The 22,941-nt window shown below is 41.4% G+C and overlaps 2 protein-coding genes across 2 annotated transcripts in view; one reads left to right on the top strand and one right to left on the bottom strand.

Moving 5' to 3' along the window:
- Positions 1-18,022, bottom strand: part of LOC144893943 (uncharacterized) — a 36,812-nt gene extending 18,790 nt beyond the window's left edge. Inside the window, exons 1-4 of the mRNA XM_078785205.1 lie at positions 17,873-18,022; positions 12,452-12,505; positions 10,508-10,561; positions 6,251-6,301 (exon numbers count right to left, since the gene is read on the bottom strand). Of these exons, the coding sequence (XP_078641331.1) occupies positions 6,251-6,301; positions 10,508-10,561; positions 12,452-12,505; positions 17,873-17,936 (223 nt within the window). The 5' untranslated portion in view covers positions 17,937-18,022. The remainder of the gene's footprint in view (positions 1-6,250; positions 6,302-10,507; positions 10,562-12,451; positions 12,506-17,872) is intronic.
- A 334-nt stretch (positions 18,023-18,356) lies between these two features.
- LOC137421517 (uncharacterized) overlaps positions 18,357-22,941 on the top strand; it is an 83,689-nt gene continuing 79,104 nt past the window's right edge. The window contains exon 1 of the mRNA XM_068107650.2: positions 18,357-18,505. Within this exon, the coding sequence (XP_067963751.2) occupies positions 18,442-18,505 (64 nt within the window). The 5' untranslated portion in view covers positions 18,357-18,441. The remainder of the gene's footprint in view (positions 18,506-22,941) is intronic.

The following is a 22,941-nucleotide window of genomic DNA, read 5'->3' as shown; positions in this document are numbered from 1 at the left end:
CCAGCCGACGCTTGGCATTGCGCAAGGTGATCTCAGGCTTGTGTGTGGCTGCTCAGCCATGGAAACCCATTTTATGAAGCTCCTGACGAACAGTTGTTGTGCTGACGTTGCTTCCAGAGGCAGTTTGGAACTTGGTAGTGAGTGTTGCAACCGAGGACAGACAATTTTTACGCGCTACGCGCTTCAGCACTTGGCGGTCCCGTTCTGTGAGCTTGTGAGGCCTACCATTTTGCGGCTGAGCTGTTGTTGCTCCTCGACGTTTCCACTTCACAATAACAGCACTTACAGTTGACCGGGGCAGCTCCAGCAGGGCAGAAATTTGACGAACTGACTCGTTGGAAAGGTGGTATCCCATGACGGTGCCACGTTGAAAGTCACTGAGCTCTTCAGTACAGCCCATTCTACTGCCAATGTTTGTCTTTGGAGATTGCATGGATGTGTGCTTGATTATACATACCCGTCAGCAATGGGTATGGCTGAAATAGCCGAATTCACTAATTGGAAGGAGTGTCCGCATACTTTTGGTCATGTAAGGTATCTCGTGCCTTCGATACTGTCTGGCACCACGTTCTGCTCACCAAACTCTCCACTCTTGTGGTATCTATGGCAATCTCCACTCATGGCTCATGGACTTCCTCTCCTGTCGTAGTCAATGTTTGGCTCTCAATGCAATTCTCATCTCCTCTTCCAGTTCCTCAAGGCAATGTTCAGGACCCTGTGCATTTTTTAATCTTCATCAATGATCTCTCCCACTCTCTGGAAAATTTTATTTATCTTTTTGTTGATGACTCCACCCTCTGCCGTTCCATCTCTAACCTCTCAGTTCGGCAGGCATCACCCTCTTCACTCTCCACATACCTGGAAAAAAAAAATCACAATCTGCTCAAACACTTGGAACATGTCTTTCAATCCTGACAAATCTCACACTCTCAATATGTCTATCCAAAAAGACCATCTGGAAAACCCTCCCTCTATTTTCTCAACAATCATCTCAAAGAAGTTCTGTCACTCAAGCTTTTGGGTCTCACTATCTGCCATGACCTTTCCTGGGAAAGCCACATTTCCAAGCCGTCTTCCAAAGCCAGTCGCCGACTGGACATCCACAATCGTGTGAAGGCCTGCCTTGGCATAACTGGGCTCCGAACCACTTGCAAAGCTTTCATCTGCATCTCTCCCCTCTTGACTGGTGCTCCTTCCTCACACTTAGCTCGGCTTCATGCTGTAGAAACCAAGGCTTTTAGAATCATTGGTATCTCTCGCGATGAAGCCGATTCTGAAGGCCGTTCACTCTCTCTCAGCAGGCAGGTTGGCAGTCTTTCTGTTTTATGCCGACTCCTCTCTGGCCTAGTTCCCCCTGCTCTGTCTGTGCTCTATCCTCCAAATATTTCTTCAGGACACACAAGGTCTGACAGCAACCCTCTTCTGGTGAAACTACCAAAATAAAGACTACTCACCTTCACTCTTTCATTCCTCTTTTTCCCCATCTATGGAACAATCTCCCACACTCCTCTTCAATCCCATTCTTCCTTCAAGGTCTTCTCATTAAATCATGATCTTTTCTACCCCTGTCAATCCACCCCCTTCATCAAATTCCCTTTTTTCTTTCCTGAAAGGCCCTGTCGTGTCCATCTTGTTTATCCCGTGTACCCGTCTCAGCCCTCCCTCTTCCACAGATATCCTGATGTCCCTGTTCTCTACTGTTGTTGTGCCTCTGTCTCTCTCTCTCACCCCCTCTCATCTCCCGCTCCCTTTATTTTATGTGTTAGCTCTCGTATGAGCCTCAACATGGTGTACAAATTTTTTTTATCCAATTATGTTAATCATTCTTTTCATTGTACTCCGCTCCTCGCAATTCCATCTCCAGGCACTGAACGATGTCATCGCCGAGATGCCGAAGTACAGTTTCCCCTCCGTTTGTTCGTTTTCTTTTTCTTTCTGTCTGACTTTCTTGGTTGGTTGGTTGTTTGTCTGGGTGATATATCAGCCAACCTTTGAGTTGGGAAACTGAAATTTGGAGATGACAGTGACCAAGTGATTTGGCTGTAAAGGGTATTTTTCATTTATTGATTAATCAAATAATTAATTAATATTTTGATTAATTAATTAATTATCAAAAAGTTAGATTCACATGAAAGTGGTGGTTTCGGCATGCTCTTAGCCAATTCATTTCCAAGTTAATTATTTTAAGATTATTATTTATTTATTTTAATTACGCAATCAATAATTTATTGTACACAGCTCCATTCCAATGTTAGATCAGGTCATTGAAAGGATCAGAACATGCTGACATTACAACATGTTAGATCAGGTAATTGAAAGGATCAGACTGTACATGATTTTCTAACATGTGAGATCAGGCCATTGAAATGTCAGATCATGCATGATATTAAAACATGTTAGATCAGGCCATTGAAATGTTCAGTCCTGCATTATATTATAACATGTCAGATCATGTCAATGAAAAGATCAGACCATGCATGCCATTATACCATGTTAGATCAGGCCATTGAAATGTTCAGACTGTGCATGATATTATAACATGTTACATCAGGCCATTGAAATGTTCAGACTGTGCATGATATTATAACATGTTAGATCAGGCCATTGAAATGTTCAGATCATGCATGATATTATAACATGTCAGATCATGTCAATGAAAGGATCAGACCATGCATGACATTATACCATGTTAGATCAGGCCATTGAAATGTTCAGACTGTGCATGATATTACAACATGTAAGATCAATCAGGTCATGGAAAAGATATCATTAATATTATGCTATTATCATAAGTGTTATTATTACTGTTGTAATGAGAAGTGGCTTTGGAAAATGCCACAAAAAACTCCTTGGAAGAACTCCATGCTAGCGGCAGGAAGGGTCATGATATTAACCCTTGTGGGGTATACAGAATACAGCAGATCTATTTATCAGGTGCAATTGTGTCGATGTGTTAAGCATAGACTGATGTCCGGATTCTTCCAAATGTCTTTGTTTAGTGTTAATCAACAGCATGAGCGACTGTTTAAAAAGGTAATCATACGTGTTTGTGGTTTATAATATTTTTATTTCTGGTCGAGGCCATTAGCCTGGGGGTCCCATGGAAACGGCACAATAAGAAGCTATTTATATATGTTGACACAGCATTTGTTCAAGAAGGGAACACGCCTTGGGGAGGTGGGATATTATTAGTAATAATTTTGTTGTGTAATAACATTATTATGCTTTTGTTATGAGAAGCGTAATTGGAAAAACCCCACCTCACCATCGTCGCCCCCAAAAAGCTAGATAAAGCTGGCTTAACATGGATATACAACTCAACACCCCATTAGCAGGGGAAATCCCCTTTGCAGAGAAAACCCCCTTGGGGAGGGGGGCAAATGAATGCACTGCAACCTTCATTGTGTGACCCTTCGTCCTTTAAAAAAAAAAAAAAACGGGATTTTTCCTGCCACAACACCTACAAGGCCACTCGAGGTAGGGGCTACGCAAAGGAAAGAAAAGTATAGATATTAGACAGAAAGGAGGAATCTATCCTCCTGTTAAGTTTGGTTGAGATTGGATAAGTAACGACCGAATGTATCAAGGTCAAAAATCCTCAGACAGACAGACAGACACCAAATTGAATATTATCGTATTGTTGCAGTTTTGGGAAACCACTAAAAAGTAATGGCAACCACCATGCAGGTCCCTTAGAATAGTTATTTCATAGCAGACCATTATCTTCGCCCGTTGCCCTTATTTCGGGTTAGTATGTCTTTATGCGTTGGGGAAAGGGAAAGATAGGTCCTTCTCTCATAAGGGATAGTTTACAGGGCAATGCACCAGGCTCAAAGGCACACCATGGTGTCCAGGTTCAGAAACCCACCAATCAAGGCATGAGTCACTTTGGGGGAACTTGTGGAGAGGAGCAACGGGCTCCACTAATAGGGAGCAGCCAGGCCACCTCCAAGATCCCCTCTGCCGTGCTGACGATTGACCTCACTCTGCCTGTCCGTGCTGGGATCGTCATTACCTGTTCGTGCTGCTCAGTGGCGACATCGGGACAGGGGGTGTCGCGAGAAGAGGCATCCAGAGCATCGTAGCCTTTGTGCTATCAGGTTTCCTACATCCGTTCCCCTCCCCTCCCCGTGAATGTGTGCTGGGCTCATGTGGTGTTTATTTGTAGTAATCATAATAAGGCGTAGAATAAGCTAAGTTCCTGCTTCTCGTCCATTTTTCTTTCCTACTGAAATAACGACATTGTAAATATTTGTCAATAAATCAAATCGCTAAACGTTTCCTTTCTATCTGTCGGTGAAAGTCTTTTCCTCCATTGATCTGCCATTGCCTGCGACCAGGTTAACAATCGGTTGTAATGGCATTAGCATTACTCCGGCGGTTACCAACGGTTTTTGCTCGGCCATCTAAATTGGTGTACCGCCGGAAGGTACCCGTGGTCACATGGTACAGCTAAGCTATCGCGTGATGGACTAATCGGCGTCAGTAGTTGCCGATTCACAACCTAAGTATGAAGTTATTTGTGCGTGGCAGCCGCAGGTCCGGTAAGTTCAGGAGGGAACGGAGGTTAACCCCCTCATAGTAAACAAACTCTGGGCCGTAACATATTCGGTGTTCGGGAGCGGGATTCCTGTCTGAGCACCATAACACATTTGGTGCTGGGAGTGGGATTCCGCTCCAGTCACCATAACAGTACAATTAATAGATTTCGGCACTTCAGACCTCAAAATTCCATTTTGATCATCTTACTATAATTCACCAAATGCCCATCTGTCCGTCCATCCATCCATCCATCCATCCGTTCGAAGGGTACCGCAAAAACGGCTGAACCGATCGCAACGATATTTTGGGTGGGTAATCCTGGGACCCCCTGGAGTAAAATAGGCTATATTGTTTTTCCAATTTTTCCAATTTTCCCAAACACAATTTATAAAGAAGAAATTCTACAAATACAGTTTATATTTTGATGACAATTATGAACCTGCCGCGAATGCGGAAGTGGACAGATGACGGCATTGTGCGAGTTTGATAATATCCAAATACAACAGTCATTCAATCGTAATGTTTAATCGTTAAACGTTAATCGTGTTAATCGTTTTGTTAAAGTATCAATTGATGATTGGAATTGAGTGAATACAATTACGATTTTAAATTTGTAATTGTGTTCACCCAACCATACAGAACTTCACATCAGGATTTAAATATTTGTTTATGTCACGAATGTTGTTAAAAGTTAATTTTTTTATATTAATGTTATTTAATTCGTGATTGGAGTTATGCAGTTTGGAATGAAAAAAAGAGATAGGGTTCAGGTGATTGACGAAATGCCGTGAAGGTTTCTACTTTCTAAACGTGAAATTCGCGGATCGCCATATGCAGATTCGCCACGGTCCCATGATCGATGTTTCTATACGTGAATGTACCCGTTTGTTTGCATACGGATACGTTTTTCATAGAAGTCCTTCACGAACTTGCTGTCCATGTCTGACGTGCGACTGAAGGTGCTACACTACAGTAATGTGGAATTTATTGGTTTCATGCTTTAGCATTCGCCGTTTCTGCATTGTGTGTCTGCTTCTGGCCTCCCACCCATGCGTAGCAGGGGTACCTCACTAGTACACTTAAATTAGTTTGTGAGAGTAGTTCACGTTTGGTGCACCACAATTTTGGTAAGGATTATTTTTTATGAGCACCCTCTAAACCTAAATGATCTTCAAAAGGTGTGTTTGAACACACCCAAGCACCTAGTTTTCATCCATGCACTCCCTAAGGAGTTAAACAAGCATGTATGCAAATTTTGGGGTCGCTAGGTTTCATGGTTTTAGATTTAAGGAGGAAACACACACATACACTGACTGACATATTGCCTTTTATTATTATATACACTAGTGGGGTCACCCATGGGAATCCCACGGCATGGAGGTGTATCGTTGCGATCCGTGCAGCCGTTTTTGCGGTACCCTGGACAATAACGTTAGGTGGGATTCCAAACCTGAAAATTCTGGAGACCAAAGCTGAAATTGGAAAAACAATATAGCCTATTATACTCCAGGGGTCCCAGGATTACACACCCAAAATTTTGTTGCCATCGGTTCAGCCGTTTTTGCAGTACCTGGGAACGGACGGATGGACAGACAGACAGACAGACAGAGAAGGATGGACAGACATTTGGTGAATTATAGTAAGATGAGCAAGTGTGAAACCCAGCAAGGACAAAAATAAAAACAAAGGAACTTTATTATTGCCGTACCTGCAGTATCCACAGCATCCCAATCAGTTTGTTCTATCTTCACAAAGGAAACTGAAAAAAATACAGCAAATTGGTATGAAGTTACAAAAGTAAGGAAATATTTCAAGCATAAACAAAACAAATTGTTATAACGTTACAAAGTACAGATGTTTAATGCATGAAAAATACCCAAATAGCACACAGAGATTGGCCCAAAGTTGGCAATATATCGGAAAAGGTCGGAATTGGCGCAAGCAGATTTCCAATGTCGGTCCAACATTGGAAACAGATGGAATTTCTATTGCACAACTGATTTTTACCTCCGCCACCGAAAAATGATGGAGGTTATGTTTTCACTGCTGTCTCCTTGTTACTTGGCAACAATGTTTTTTTTTGGCAAGTATGTTTATCAATCCAGTGTGTTCCTTTTGAAAATCGAAGATCTTTCAAGTATATTGGTTGGTCTTCTGCATTATTCTGTCTGTTTGTTTGTCAACAGGTCACAATTTTAAACCAATCTTTACAAAACATCACCAAACGGTGGAATTTGTCATAAGGAAGAAGATTTTACCTGAAGTTTCTAAAATCTCAATTTTCATGAGGTCAAGTTTCAAAAATTGCCATTTTTAAAAAATCTGATTGACTTGAAATTTGAAGAGGATTTACATATCAGGTAATGAAATTCAACCAATTTTCTGAGGTCAGTTTTGGCCAAAAGGTCAAAAACTTGGGTGAAATTTCTGAAAGCCTCAATTTTAATCCGATTGACTTGAAATTTGAAGAGGATTTGCATACTTTATCATCGATTGTGAACCATCCAAAAATTGTTTTCGTTCAAGATATGCCAAAGGTTAATAACAACTTCGACTAAACTTGTAAAATCCTCAATTCTCATCCGATTGACTTGGAATTTGAAGATTATTTGCATATAATATCACTGAATTCAACTGCCAATTAATTGAGGCCAAAAAGGACAACATAGGCCAAAAGGTCAACAGCTTATTTTCGGGATTGCTTAAGTATCATGCTGTGCACGACACACGTGTAGAAGTATAAAAACTTCTACAAGCCAGGGGTAGGCGAGTTATCGCAGGCATTCAAATTCAAACTTGTCCCTGATCCTCTAAATTAATAAAATGTAACAATGATGTGTAACTCTCAATCATTTGAACTCTTGCAACCCTGTTCTTCTCCTAGATGGAGATTGTGAAAAAGCAGATGTCCTCACGCACGCTAAGGCATATTATCTCAGGGAAACAGTAAGCTCTGTTTATTTGCAAGACAGCTAGAAATCTCTGTTTGGCCGGGAGAGTTGAACATAATGAAGGAGAAGAATCACGAAATGCTGAAATGCCTGTTATCTCTCTGAACCTTATTCGACCTCTCCTCTTTCATCTTCAACCATAAAAAGCCATGCAACAGAAAATCGGGGAGGCTCTCGGTTCAGTTGTATGTATGAAATGTAGTGTGTTGAGCCTGCGTGATGATTGAGAGGCTCTCGGTTAAATTGCATGTTTGAATGTAGAGTACTGAGCCGGCGTGGTGATTACATTTTATTTGTGTATGTGTTACTCTGAATTGAAGCGTGTTTTTGTAGTACCTTTGGTATCAGTGAATTGAGGACTCCCACATGTTATTAAAATCAGCAGATTGTACTTCTGAACAAGCTTGGACAATTAATTACTGAGTCTTGTCAATCATTGACAATCATTGACAGTCAATCATTGACTTGTCAATCATTGACATTGACAAAAAAACAAAAACAAAAAAAAACATTCAAGGCTAAATTAATTAATTCCCTAACACACGACATATTTTTGTTACCTGCAGAATTGAAGATTTTTCAAGTATATTGGTTGGTTGCGTTTGTTATTCTGTCTGTCAGATTGTTTGTCTGTTTGTCACTCGCCTACAGGTCACAGTTCTAAACCGATAGTCATGAAACTTCACCAAGCTGTAGAGGTCGTCACAATTGAGAAGCCTATCGATTTTGAGGTCAAAGGTCATCTGGAAGTCAAATTTCTAAAATCGACATTTTCATCCGATTGACTTGTAAATTGAACAATTTGTATATCGAGTCACTAAATTGGTAAACCAACTATTTAAGGTCAGAAGGTAAAGGGTCAACTCAAAGTCAAACTTCTAAAATCATCCATTTTCACCTGAAAAATCATAAATTTTAATCCGATTGACTCGAGCTTTGATTTAGGATTGTCAAATTTAATCTTAATGAAATTGACAAGTTGATGTGTCCATGGCCAAGTTTTTTTAAATCCTCAATTTTCATCCAATTAATTTGAAATTTGAGTATTTACATATATTTGCATATCAGGTTACTGAATTCAGCCACCAAGTATGTTTGAGGTCAACATATTCCAAAAAGTCAACATATGCCAGAATTTCTAAAATTGCCAATCGGATGGACTTGAAATTTGAAGAGGATTTGCGCATTTGGTCATTGAACTCAACTACCAATTATTTTTGAGGTCAACATAGGCCAAAAGGTCAACATAGGCTGAATTTCTGAAATCCTCAATTTTCATCCGATTCCCGAGAAATTTGAAGAGGATTTGCACATTCGGTTATTGAACTCAACTACCAATTATTATTTTTGAGGTCAACATGGGCCGAATTTCTGAAATCCTCAATTTTCATCAGATTGACTAGAACTTTGAAAAGGATTTGCATATCAGGTCACTGAATTCAACCACCAATTATTTTTGAGGTCAAAAGGTAAACATTGTCTTAATTTCTAAAATTGAGAGATAGGGCCAAAACTATGTACTGTATATCATGATATCTCAAAAAGTTGGAGGTAAGTTATGACAAAACTAGGTGGATTTGAGTTCCTTTGCATGACAAGAACAAGCCAATTCCATTTTGGTTCAGATCTAGCCTTTCAGTGGAATACAAAACATAAACTGTTCAGCCTGGCGGAGGTATGTGCTCCACCGAATGCCATTCTACTCTGTTCTGTTTTTCCACATGTCGCTCCACGAGTGAATTTTCATTACTTGGCAAAAAGAAAAAAAAATTGACAAGAATGTTAATCACTTCAGTTTGTTTGTTACTTGGCAAAACATTTTCTTTTAATGCTCTCTACTGAGTGCTGTTCTCGTGGCAGTTGAACCCACATTTATTGTAACAGTCAAAAATAACATTCAATGTGTGTGTGTGTGTGTGTGTGTGTGTGTGTGTGTGTGTGTGTGTGTGTGTGTGTGTGTGTGTGTCTCCTCCATAGCTCCAAAAACATGATACCTCGTGGCCACAAACTTTGCGTGCGGACTTACCAAACTCCAAAGAAGTGCATGGATTAAAACGTGATGTTTGGGTGTGTTCAAACACCCTTTTTGAACATCATTTAGGGGTTTCTCATCCCCCCCAAAAACGAAATAAGCCTTTCCAAAGTGGCGGTACACCATCTTGATCAGCACTCTGTCAAATTGATAGGTTTTTACGCTGCCATTTTGTATTTGGCTTATTAAAACACTGTACTCACAGTATAATTAAAGTAGATAATCAAAATCTGGATTCAGATTTGAGCATCGGATCCCGTACCCTAAATAAGTATAGAAATCTGGAGTGAAATCTGAAAAATTTATGACGTTTGCGATTCCTATAACCAAGTGTATATCTTGTAACTAAGCTTTGATTAGGGCTGTCCTTCCTCCTTCTCAATATTGCCATAGTATTAAACTTCTTTCTGTACTCCTTCAACAATCACATTGAGTGAAGAGAAGATTAAGGAATGTGCCCAAAAGTGTAACTTTATTGAGTGCAATGAAAACAATAAACTAGCGGGATCGACGTCAAGGCTTCCCGTGATACTATGTTTCTGCTTCATATTTATATCTTTAAGTTGATTTTCATTCCAAAGGAGAGGAGATGTAATGTAATGCTTTTCCTGCTCCATGTATGTTTGCTTTCGTGTTTTGTGAAATACCATATGCTCTTGCAACTCAAACAGGATTGCATTGCGACAGCAAACTACGCAGCTTTCGGCTGACGAATAAAGCAGTTATCTTACACTCTACATCTCCACCTACATCTCTCCATGGTTCTATGGGAGGAGTTGGTCATGGGGGGTGGGGTAGAAGGGGTAGAAGGAGTTGGATGGAGGGAGGGAAATGGGATGGAAGGAGGGACAGGGTGTTGCTCAGCATTGAGTAGCAATGTTGTTAAATACGTTCAGCTTTACTGTGTAATTTCCACAAAATGATTCTCAAAATGACAGGCAGCAAAATACATTTTAAGAGCAAGTCCAAAAAATCTCATCACCTTTTTGATCGAAAGGTTCCAAAGCTTCAGGTTCAACCTTTATAATGTGAAGATCTGCAAACACACACACACGGAGAGGGAGGAGAGGGAGGAGAGAGAGGAGAGAGAGAGGAGAGAGAGAGGAGAGAGAGAGAGGAGAGAGAGGAGAGAGAGGAGAGAGAGAGGAGAGAGAGAGGAGAGAGAGAGAGGAGAGAGAGAGGAGAGAGAGAGGAGAGAGAGAGAGGAGAGAGAGAGGAGAGAGAGAGAGGAGAGAGAGAGAGGAGAGAGAGAGAGGAGAGAGAGAGAGAGAGAGAGAGAGAGAGAGAGAGAGAGAGAGAGAGAGACAGAGAGACAGAGAGAAGAGAGATCCACAGAGGGAGAGAGAGGGGGGGGGAGAGAGAGAGACACACAGAGAGTGAGAGTGAGAGTGAGAGTGAGAGTGAGAGAGTAAGAATAAAGTAAGAATAAAGTTCGTGTAACATAAAATCTAAAATTTGAAAAAAAGATTCTTGAATTAAACAGTACCCTCTACTTTTCCCAAGAATCCGAGATTCCCTACATTTTACCAAAAACAATAGTTGCTTGAGCGGGGCTCCACTACAAGCATGCATTTAAAAGGACATATTATCTACACAGCTGTGAATTGCACTCAGAATTATTGACATTTCAGGTGAACAACTTCAGGGTGAAAGGACTAAGTTGAATGAAGAGTTGTAATTCAAGAAAATGTGGATGATAAATAATATAATGAAATTAATTTGTATCATCTTGTATTACATCCTTGTTCTTACCTTGGCCAAAGGTGGAGGAGGTTATCTTTTTACGTGTGTGTGTGTGTGTTTGTGTGTGTGTCTCCTCCATAACTCCAAAAACATGATACCGAGTGGCCCCCAAACTTTGCGTGCGTACTTATCAAACTCCAAAGAAGTGCATGGATTAAAACTGGATGTTCGGGTGTGTTTAAACACCCTTTTTGAACATCATTTAAGGGTTGCTCATCCCCCAAAAAACCGAAATAAGCCTTTCCAAAGTGGCGGTGCACCATCTTGGTCAGCACTGTCAAATCGATGGGTTCTTACGCTGCCATTTTGTATTTGGCCAATTCAAATGTGTCTTGCCTTATAAACACTGTACTCTCACAGACTAATTTAAGTAGATAATCAACAAAATTTGGATTCAGATTTGAGCATTGGATCCCATACCCTTAATAAGTATAGAAATCTGGAGTGAAATCTGAAAAATGCATGACGTTTGCGATTCCTATAACCAAGTGTATATCTTATAACTAAGCTTTGATTAGAGCTGTCCTTCCTCCTTCTCAATATTGCCAAAGCATTAAACTTTTTTCTACTCCTCCAACAATCACATTGAGCGAAGAAAAGATTAAGGAATGCGTCCAAAAGTGTAACTTTATCGAGTGCAATGAAAACAATACACTAGCAGGATCGACGTCAAGGCTTCCCGTGATACTATGCTCCTGCTTCATGTTTATATCTAAGTTGATTTTCATTCCAAAGGAGAGGAGATGTAATGTAATGCTTTTCCTGCTCCATGTATGTGTTTGCTTTCGTGTTTTGTGAAATACCGTATGCTCTTGCAACTCAAACAGGATTGCATTACGACAGCAAACTACGCAGCTTTAGGCTGACGAATAAAGCATCTTACACTCTCCATCTCCACCTACATTGACATCTATCCACATCTATCTCTCTCTGTGGTTCTATGGGAAGAGTTGGTTCTGGAGGGTGGGGGTGGGGTAGAAGGGTAGAAGGAGTTGGATGGAGTGAGGGGAAAGGGAAGGATGAGGGAGGGAAATGGGATGGAAGGAGGGACAGGGTGTTGCTCAGCATTGAGTAGCAATGTTGTTAAATACATTCAGCTTTACTGTGTAATTTCCACAAAGTGATTCTCAAAATGACAGGAAGCAAAATAAATTTTAAGAGCAAGTCCAAAAAATCTCATCACCTTTCTGATCGAAAGCTTCCAAAGCTTCAGGTTCAACCTTTATAATGTGAAGATCTGCAAACACATCACATCATCTACTTTCCTCAAGAATCTGAGATTCCCTCCATTTTACCAAAAACAATAGTTGCTTGAGTGGGGCTCCACTACAAGCATGCATTTAAAAGGACAAATTATCTACACAGTGGTGAATTGCACTCAGAATTCTTGACATTTCAGGTAAACAATTTCAGGATGAAAGGACTAAGTTGAATGAAGACTTGTAATTCAAGAAAATGTGGATGATACATAATGAAATTAATTTGTATCAACTTGTATTACATCCTTGTTCTTACCTTAGCCAAAGGTGGAGGAGGTTATGTTTTGTGTGTGTGTGTGTGTGTGTGTGTGTGTGTGTGTGTGTGTGTGTGTGTGTCAATCGCTGACAGAATGTTTACTCTGATATTCACAAAACTTTAGCACCTGGTGGAGGCAGTGACAAGCTAGAAGTACGCTTAGAAAAAAGAAAAAAGAAAAAAAAAGGAAAAAAGGTACGCCCGGCTGAAGCCCCACGCGCAACAGTATCGCCGTGCCCACGAAGTGATTCTGACAGAGCTGTTCAGCCATAATCTCTCAAGGGGTAGATAGCTTCGCACCTCTGACTGCTCAGCCAGATGCATGTGCTAAGTATCTGAACCCCAAGTTGTTCCTCTCCCGCTCATGCTAAGCGGGGTTGCCGTCCCGGCGACAAAAGCATCAAGAGGGGAAAACTAACCCGTCTCACGATGGTCTCATCCAAGCTCACGTTCTCTCTGTTATTGGGTGAACAATCCAACACTTGGCAAATTCGGCTATGCAGCCAACATCGCCAACATCGAAGGATTGTTTTGAGATTGTTTAGACTAAACTGGACCTCTTAGGTGCAGAGTACCCACCGTCATGATGTCACACACTAAGGATGTTGCCCACTTAGGCGACATGACAGCGTGCACATGGCTGGGAAAATAAATACAGTGGAGAGGAAATGGAAAGCACATGGGAAAGCACATGGGAAAGCACATGGGAAAGCACATGGCACAGAGAGGAAATAAAAATTTAAATTTAAACAGAATGAGACAGAGAAAAGAGGGTTGGGGTGTGGGAGGGTAGGGAAGAGGGGGTTACCAGGGAAAAGGGTTTGGGGTTGGGAGGGTAGGGGAGGAGGGGGTTACAAGGGAAAGAGGTTTGGTATGTGTGGGAGGGTAGGGGGTTTACAAAGGAAAGAGGTTTAGGGTGTGTGGGAGGGTAGGGGAGGCGGGGGTTACAAAGGAAAGAGGTTTAGTGTGTGTGTGAGGGTAGGGGAGGAGGTTACAAAGGCAAGAGGTTTGGGGTGTGTGTGTGGGAGGAGGGGGTTACAAAGGAAAGGGGTTTAGGGTGTGTGGGAGGATAGGGGAGGCGGGAGTTACAAAGGAAAGAGGTTTAGGGTGTGTGGGAGGGTAGGGGAGGGGGAGGTTACAAAGGAAAGAGGTTTAGGGTGTGTGGGAGGGTAGGGGGGGGGGGGAGGAGGTTACAAAGGAAAGAGGTTTGGTGGGGTGGGAGGTTTTGGGGTTACAAAGGAAAGAAGTTTGGAACTTTAGGAGAACAGAAGTTCGGAGTAAAGGAACTATGACGAACCGAGGGAGAAGAAAATTCCGACATGTGCGTACATAAATGAATACGAGGCTTCAGACAGGTAGAGAATATGATGAGGGAAACAAGAATCGTAATTTAATTCTAAAAAAGAAGAAGAATCCGAATCCCCAAAGGTAATTTAATGGGAAACCTTGGCTGAGGAAACCAACTGAGGGAAGCCGGAAGGTGAGACGTTCATGGGTCGTGGAAGGGAAAATGGAAAATTACCTTCAAGGTACAGCTAGCTACCTGTAACGTTCACCTGTACTGCAGACATCACTAACACGATTCCCCGATCATGTTTAGCGAAGTAGTGAGGTCAAAATATGAAATAAATGGGCAAAGCCCAAAAAGATTCCTAGAAAACGTTTTATGGTGTTTCCCTGTAGTATTTGGTCCAGAGAACAACATACCAAAAGTAGGCTGAAATAGGACTATCGCAAAGGGTCTAAATGTGACGTCAAAAAAAGATGACCTCCTCTATCAAAAAGTGCCTTATATCTGCTCATATCCTATCAATATCCTATAAATGTAGCTGTTTTTACCCATTTACGTGTGAAAATAAACTCTTCAAACCAGTATATCAGTGAATTCATCATTATGTAGTATTGCCCAATGTACCCAAGTGATGTAATGACGTCATCAATGATGTCATGACGCCATCAATGATGTCATGATGTAGCTTTTCATTATTTCAAGTTTTTGTGGCAAATTAAAGATGGAAGATGGTACTGACATTTTAGCTATTAAATTTTGTGCAGGAAAGTCCAGTCATGCCAGAAAAACAGTAAGCAGATGAGCGCATTAGCATATTTTGCCCTGGTGAGGCAGTCCATAAGTGTAGTGCTGCCATCTATAAACATTTCTTCTCCAGAATAAGACAAAAGATTCCAATCAGATTCACATTTCTCCAAATTTTACCTAATCAAAGTGTTTCATTATGATATAGAAAAGGACACAATGTATTTAAGCTAATAAAGATCATACAGGTAAGAGAAAACGACTTTTCAATGGCCATTGTTTTCTACCTTCTGACTTGATAAACACTTGGTGAACATTGCATGCTAAGGCCATGACTTGACTTGACTGTATGAACCCTCCTCCTCAAGGAGCCTCCAGGTTATACTGGCATAACATAAAAAGTTAACTTGTTGATAAAACATTATCGTGTGCTACATGGATGTTGTAGCCGTATGTGCTACAGGTTACTTGCAACTTCTCAAGTTACTTGCTGTGCACTCTGTCATGTTTACCCCTGGTGGACCCTCCCCCCCCTGGACCCGAATCAAAGTGTGCTTTTCTTGAGACATGTGTGTATAACATAGAGTATAGACTACTGTATGTATTAAGAGGCCATTGCCAGGTGAAGGATGACTAATATCAGGATTGGTCTTGTTTAGGTCAATAGACAATAGTGTAAATGACTTTCTATGTGCACTTGTTGTTCTGTGTCAGATCAGGTACCTGTTTAACTTTTTCATGGGTGATTGATTGTACACTACAATCTACATATATTGAGAACTCTAGTCAAAACAAAGCTTATTCTGCGTTTCAGACCATGAAAATGAACGCAAGTGAAGAAACCTGTGTCTTGTGCAAAAAGGAAATCGCTTCAGAAAGTGAGGACAGCATTATTACTCAAAAAGGAGCTGACGGCATCAACAGTGCAAGTGTCGAGAGAGGTGACAGCATCATCGTAGCTGCTGCAACGAAGGTTCACAAGACCTGCCGCTTGAATTACACAAAAAAAAAAAATATTGAGAGAGCCATAAGAAAGGTAAACTAGATTCTGCTCAAGCTGCCAAAAGAAGGACACGTACAGTCGTACACGTGTCTCTACTGGCCCTTATGATAGCAAAACAGACTGCTTATTCTGTGGGAATAAAGTGGTGACGAGCAAGAGGAGTCCCGATTATGATGATTCTAGCTTTGTTAGAACAGACAACTTTGCGGACAAGATACTTTTAATGTCTAAATCACGAAATGATGATCGGGCATTTACAGTCCGGGGACGTGTCGAGTACTTTGGTGGAGACCTTCATGCAGCAGAATGTATGTACCATCATTCTTGTGACTCACATTTTCGCACATTATGTGATATTCCAACACAGCATAGGTCAGGACCAGGGAGCAATAAGAGAAGGAAAGTTGGGCGGCCAACCGACGATGACCAGGACCAAGCTTTTCAGAAGGTGCTTGCCTATTTTGAGGACAATGATGAAGAACAGTTGACTATTACAGACCTTTCCAATAAGATGAAAGAGTACTTGCATGATAGTGATTCTAGTGCATATGGCAATCGGTATTTGAAGTCTAAATTATTAACACACTACGAGGATTCTATATTTGTGGCTGAGGGTGCGGGACTACATGATATTGTGACTTTTCGAGAAAAAACAAGTACAATTCTGCGGGACTACTTTAAGATGCAAAACAAGGATGACGAGGAAGCCCAGAAGAGAGCAATAATACAAACTGCGGCGAAGTTAATCAAAAGCGATATCAAGACTGCTATAATGCCTATCAGGAGTGAGTATCCCAAAGCCACGGACCTGAAACTTGCCCCCCACAACCTCAGCGACAGCAAAGACATTCGTAACACCAGAGCGATTGCCCCCCACAACCTCAGCAACAAAATATCATGCACAGCGAAGTTACCTTCAAGTCATGCAATGGATGGGCCACAGTGACAACATGGACCCTGTAAAATGGGGCTGGGATATTCAAGAGGACAAACTCACGCCAGTAATGATGGACAATAACCATGCTCCTGACATCCTGCTAAAAATGATTCACTGCAACTGCTCAGCTGGATGCAACACGCTTAGATGTAGTTGTACGAAGTACGGACTTGAGTGCACCGGGGCTTGTGGACCTTGCCAGGATGGCAACTGTGAAAATATGAACCATGCACCCATTTTAGATGAAAATGAGGACTGATAATATTGTGACTAGTGTGTAGTTGGTGGTGGTGGGTAGTAGAGTAGTGGCCATGGTGGTGGTGAGTAGTAGAGTAGTGGCCACGGTGGCGGTTGTAAAGTAGAAATGGTTCCCCACCTGGAATGACATCCTGGGTACCAACTAATTAAGAAAAGGTGGACATTGGTTTTATTTGTGTATGAGACTGTGTGTTAAAAGAGTGTGGAGCATTTTGGCCTCATCAGTGACTTGATGATGCCATCTCACACAGATATACAGGACAAAAACGAGTTCAATTTAATTTCAGTGAATCTCAGTTTCATAAATTGGAATTTACCATCAGATTAAAAAATTAGGTCATGACGTTATTTCATGACGTCATGTCATGTCATGACGTCATGACATAACTTCGAGACACTTCTGTTGACTGCAAGACTTCTAAGGTCATAAGCTTTATGAATAATTTTCACTTTTAAAGTGGTCTAGTACTGCTTGTTTCAAAAGAAATGTGAAGATATTAGGATTTTTGGTCAAATGGCGGCCATTTTATTTGACGTCATATTTAAACCCTTTGCGGTTCTCATATTTTGGCCTACTTTTGTGATGCTGTTCTCTGGCCACAATATTACTGAAAAACACCATAAAATGTTTTCTAGGAATTTTTTTGGGGTTAGTCTGCATAATGATCCTACTAAAGGTATAATGATTTAGCCGATAAAACATCACCTTGTGAGGTGAAGTACCTGGCGAGGTCGATCCGAACACAAAGGAAGGTTGTAACCTCATTGGTCCTTGCACGAAGGACGCGTCACGTTAACCCAACATTATTACCAGGTGTGGAAAACATCAACATGGTTTTTGAACTTGTCCTCTTACCTGAATAATGGTAAGGTGTGTTTTGCCGTCCACAGGTATCGGATTCACCTTCCACAACCTCCATCTCTCTCGGGACTCGATGAGGATTTAAACCGAAAACCACATGATAAAAACCCCGCCGGACACGATCAGCCGCGTGCAAACTCCGCCTTCTTCGGGGTAACAACCAGTGAGCATCAAAGGGAACCGTGACGTCAGTTAAAATAGCCGATTGCAGATTCCGCGGAAGCCAACATGTGTTATATTTAAACATGTGTTATATTTGCATACGTAATAAAATGAGTGAGTTATTGTTTCAGCAGTGAGCTATTGCTAAAGTAAAGGATTAACGCAAAAGGTTTGAATGATGAATTGTGGGTAAAAAAATCAAGATTCTGCTTCATTTTCAAACGTGACGAATCGGCTTCCGCGGAATCTGCAATAGATAGTTTTAACTGACGTCACGTTTCCCACGATGCTCACTGGTTGTTACCCCGAAGAAGGCGGAGTTTGCAGGCGGCTGATCGTGTCCGGCGGGGTTTTTATAACGTGGTTTTCGGTTTAAATCCTCATCGAGTCCTCAGAGAGAGATGGAGCTTGTGGAAGGTGAACTCGATACCTGTGGACTACAAAACGCATCTTCCGATTGTTCAGGTAAGCGGACAAGTTGAAAAACCATGGTGATGTTTTCCACACCTGGTAATACTAATAATGTTGGGTTAACGTGACGCGTCCTTCGTACAAAGACCAATGAGATTACAACCTTCCTTTGTGTTCGGATCGACCTCGCCAGGTACCTCACCTCACAAGGTGAGGTTTTCTCGTGTAAATCAGTGTACCTTCGCCGTGGAGAACATGATCGGGGAATCGTGTAAGCATTGCAATGCAATGTGTGCAGTACAGGTGAACGTTACAGGTAGCTAGCTGAGTAGCTGTACCTTGATGTTGAAGGTTCTTTTCCATTTTTCCTTCCACGACCCATGAACCGTCTCACCTTCCCTCAGTTGGTTTCCTCAGCCAAGGTTTCCCATTCGGGTTTGAGATTCAGATTCTTCTTCTTTCTAATGCAATTAAGATTCATGTTTTCCTTCGTCATATTGTCTACCTGTCTGAAGCCTCGTATTCATTTATTATGGACGCACATGTCGCAATTTCCTACTCCCTCGCTTACGTCATGGTTCCTTCACACCGATCTTTACTCTGAACTTTACTTTACTCCGCACTTTACTACGAACTTTACTTTATTCCGAACTTTACTTTACTGCGAACTTTACTTTACTCCGAACTTTCCTTTACTCCGAGCTTTCCTTTACTCCGAGCTTTCCTTTACTCCGAGCTTTACTTTACTCCGAACTTTACTTTACTCCGAACTTTCCTTTACTCCGAACTTTCCTTTACTCCGAACTTTCCTTTACTCCGAACTTTCCTTTACTCCGAACTTTCCTTTACTCCGAACTCGGCTCCGAACTTTACTTTACTCCGAACTTTACTCAGAACTTTCCTGTACTCTGAACTTTCCTTTACTCCGAACTCGAATCCGAACTTTACTTTACTCCAAACTCGAATCCGAACTTTACTTTACTCCGAACTTGACTTTACTCCGAACTTGACTTTACTCCGAACTTGACTTTACTCCGAACTTGACTTTACTCCGAACTTGACTTTACTCCGAACTTGACTTTACTCCGAACTTGACTTTACTCCGAACTTGACTTTACTCCGAACTTTCCTTTACTCCGAACTTTCCTTTACTCCGAACTTTCCTTTACTCCGAACTTTCCTTTACTCCGAACTTTCCTTTACTCCGAACTCGACTCCGAACTTTCCTTTACTCCGAACTCGACTCCGAACTTTACTTTACTCCGAACTTTACTCAGAACTTTCCTATACTCCGAACTTTCCTTTACTCCGAACTCGAATCCGAACTTTACTTTACTCCAAACTCAAATCCGAACTTTACTTCACTCCGAACTCGACTCCGAACTTGACTTTACTCCGAACTTGACTTTACTCCGAACTTTACTTTACTCCGAACTTTACTTTACTCCGAACTTTACTTTACTCCGAACTTTACTTGACTCCGAACTTTACTTGACTCCGATCTTTTGTTCCCCAAAATCCCAAACTTCCTCCCCTTGTAACCCCTCCTCCCCTACCTTCCCACACCCCACACCCCAAACCACTTCCCTTAGGCTATGAGCCAAGGGGGTTGGTCGGTACCATACAGATGGAGTAAGGCTCATTGTGATTTTTAGCAAGATATATGTCCCTAGATATGAAAAAAAAGTGATAGCAGTGTATAACTCTCGGCCATCTCTGTGTTATCACCCGAAATATTATTATACGCCCGCTTCGCTTCGCCAAAAAATGTGATATTTGCTAAAATTGGAATAAATATGTTTTTAAGGACCACAGAGTGCCAATATTTGCATACTGGATGCCAACTAATATAGTAATAGAAATATAGAACATTTGTGGGGGTTATTTATCAAAATATTGATATAATGACAAAAAATATGTTAAATTTAGTGAAAAAGTGGTCGAAATCGCTTCGAGTTCAGAATTCACATTGTACATTTTTGTCAATATTTCAAAAATGAAAACTCCCAGAGTAACATTTGACCCCTCAAAATCTTCGCAAGGAACCACTGCATTGGAATATATCATTACTTTGTAATATGGTGGTTGTTTGGGGCACATATTTTGGCAAAGTTCAAAATATGTTCAACCATACCCCCTAATTTTGATATTTTGGAACGAAACATAGCTTTTGAACATTTTAGGTTTATTTGTCTACTACTTTTGGTATCTCAGTGTAATTTTTGGTATTAGCTAGTATCCTAAAGTAGGTTTGTAACATCAGCTACATTATATTTCACAATGCATGCAAACTTGCTCCACACTCTAGGTTTATCATGATCTCTCGAACAAATACGATCTCGATCTCTATCTCGGCACTCTGTGGTCCTTAAAAACATATTTATTCCAATTTTAGCAAATATCACATTTTTTGGCGAAGCGAAGCAGGCGTATAATAATATTTCGGGTGATAACACAGAGATGGCCGAGAGTTATACACTGCTATCACTTTTTTTTCATATCTAGGGACATATATCTTGCTAAAAATCACAATGAGCCTTACTCCATCTGTATGGTACCGACCGGTCAATTTGGGGGGTCTGGCTCATAGCCTACCTTGTGTCCTCACGTAACTCGTCTTGAAACCTCACATAACACTCAAAGGTACCAATAATCTACAATATAATTTCGATTCATTAGTGTCGAGAGCACTGGTGTCGGCAATTCCTGATATTCCCCAACCCAGGTCAGTCCTCTGGCCATCTGGCTCCTTGTTAGAGGGACTAATTATGTCTCGAGGTGTTAAAGCTCTGGCACAGGTGTAGCCAATAAGAAGACCAACTTCAGCATCTTGGAGCGGTACCAGCTCATCAATTTTGTACAGGTGTGGCAATATCAGGTGTTGGTATATGAGACCTATTAGGTGGCATAATCTCACGGGAGTATGCCATTGGAAGTGAGATCCGTAAGAGGCCATTTTGGCCTCCAACCCGCAATCCGTCAATCCTTTGACTTTGTACCAGATTGTCATTGGCAGACATTGTGGACAGGATTAAATTCACCAGGGTATCCTTTCGGTCCAATGCAGCAGAAGTGTCTAATATGAAGGTGGTGTTGGATTGAGTGTGGAATAATGCATACACCAACCTTTCAACTTCTTTCTTGTTGCTGTGTGATACCCATACAGGAACTATCATTGAGCAACTGTTCTGACCTGTTGTTGAGGTGACTCGATCCATTGTGAGTGTTGACAAACTTGTCTCTGGGCTTGTTAGTGGTGTATCTTGATACTACTTTTGGAACGATGTTCTGTTGTGACGTGCTTAACTGTCAACTACCTCCATGAAGAGCAGCTGGGTGCCGTCCTTTGCACGTTCTACAGATGTTTCTATGGTGACATGCCTTGGATAAATGTCCTTTATTAAGGAAGTCAAAAAAGACCCCTTGCTTTGGCGAAGATCTTTCAACGATCAATGAAAGTTTTGACGCAAAACACAACGATTGCAATCTTAGGCCAATTGCCTAACTTCTCTCTGAATCCATTGGCCATGAGAAACTCATTCCCATAATGTTGTTTGAGTACCATTTTTTCATGCTCAAATTCCTCCGCTCTATTTATCAGGAAGTAACCTTCCACAGCCTCTTTCACACCACCGCCGAGATAATTCTAGTGATTTATTTTCTCTGAATGCGGGACTTTCTTTCCTTCTATGAAAGTTTCAAATGCCGCTTTCCAAGGAGGATAGGATGGGGCATCTCGTGTAAATATATCGCGCTCAGGTTGGGAGATTTCTCTGTTACTAGGGCATGCCCGTACTATATATATATCTAAAAGTATATCCCCCCCCCCCTCTATTTACATGCAATGGTTTGGTCCAAAGCTAACGGCTTGCGAGTACGGTGACAATCCCCCCCCTCTATTTACATGAAATGGTTTGGTCCAAAGCTAACGGCTAGCGGAGTTTGGTAAAGAAATCGCCATAGCGTGCACAAATGCACAGGAAAGCGAAAGAATCGCAAATTAGTTTTAATTAGTTTTAAAACATAGTTTAACGCCAACATAGCGGTAACATAGTTTGCCAACGTGAAATAAATGAATACGCTCTCAAATGTGCCAAAAAAAAAAAAAACGCTACCCGTACGCTCTACCCCGCCCGTACGCCCGTAAACAAAAAAAACAACGCTCTTCGCTTCCGCCCTTCGCTCTGACTGAATTGGGAGAAATAATGCGCATAAGAAATCGAGAAATTATTATTTTCTCCGGAAGAAATCGAATTACGTACCGTAATGGCGCACGCGCTGGGCTCGGCTCGCTGCTCGCTCTCACATCGGCCACGCCTACGCAATAACGCGTTCTGTGATTGGATGCCGGAAGTGCAGTCCTCACTGTCCGGAAGGTCGCAAATCGCAGTTACGATGAATCGCAAATTAGTTTTAATTAGTTTTATAATTAGTTTTAAAACATAGTTTAACGGCAACATAGTTTGCCGACGGGAAATAAATGAATACGC

Source organism: Myxine glutinosa, chromosome 1 (genome assembly GCF_964187855.1).
Source record: "Myxine glutinosa chromosome 1, kmMyxGlut1.1, whole genome shotgun sequence".
NCBI lineage: Eukaryota > Metazoa > Chordata > Myxini > Myxiniformes > Myxinidae > Myxine > Myxine glutinosa.
The sequence above is the reverse complement of the archived record's forward strand: the minus strand, read 5'-3'. Positions and strand labels throughout refer to the sequence as shown.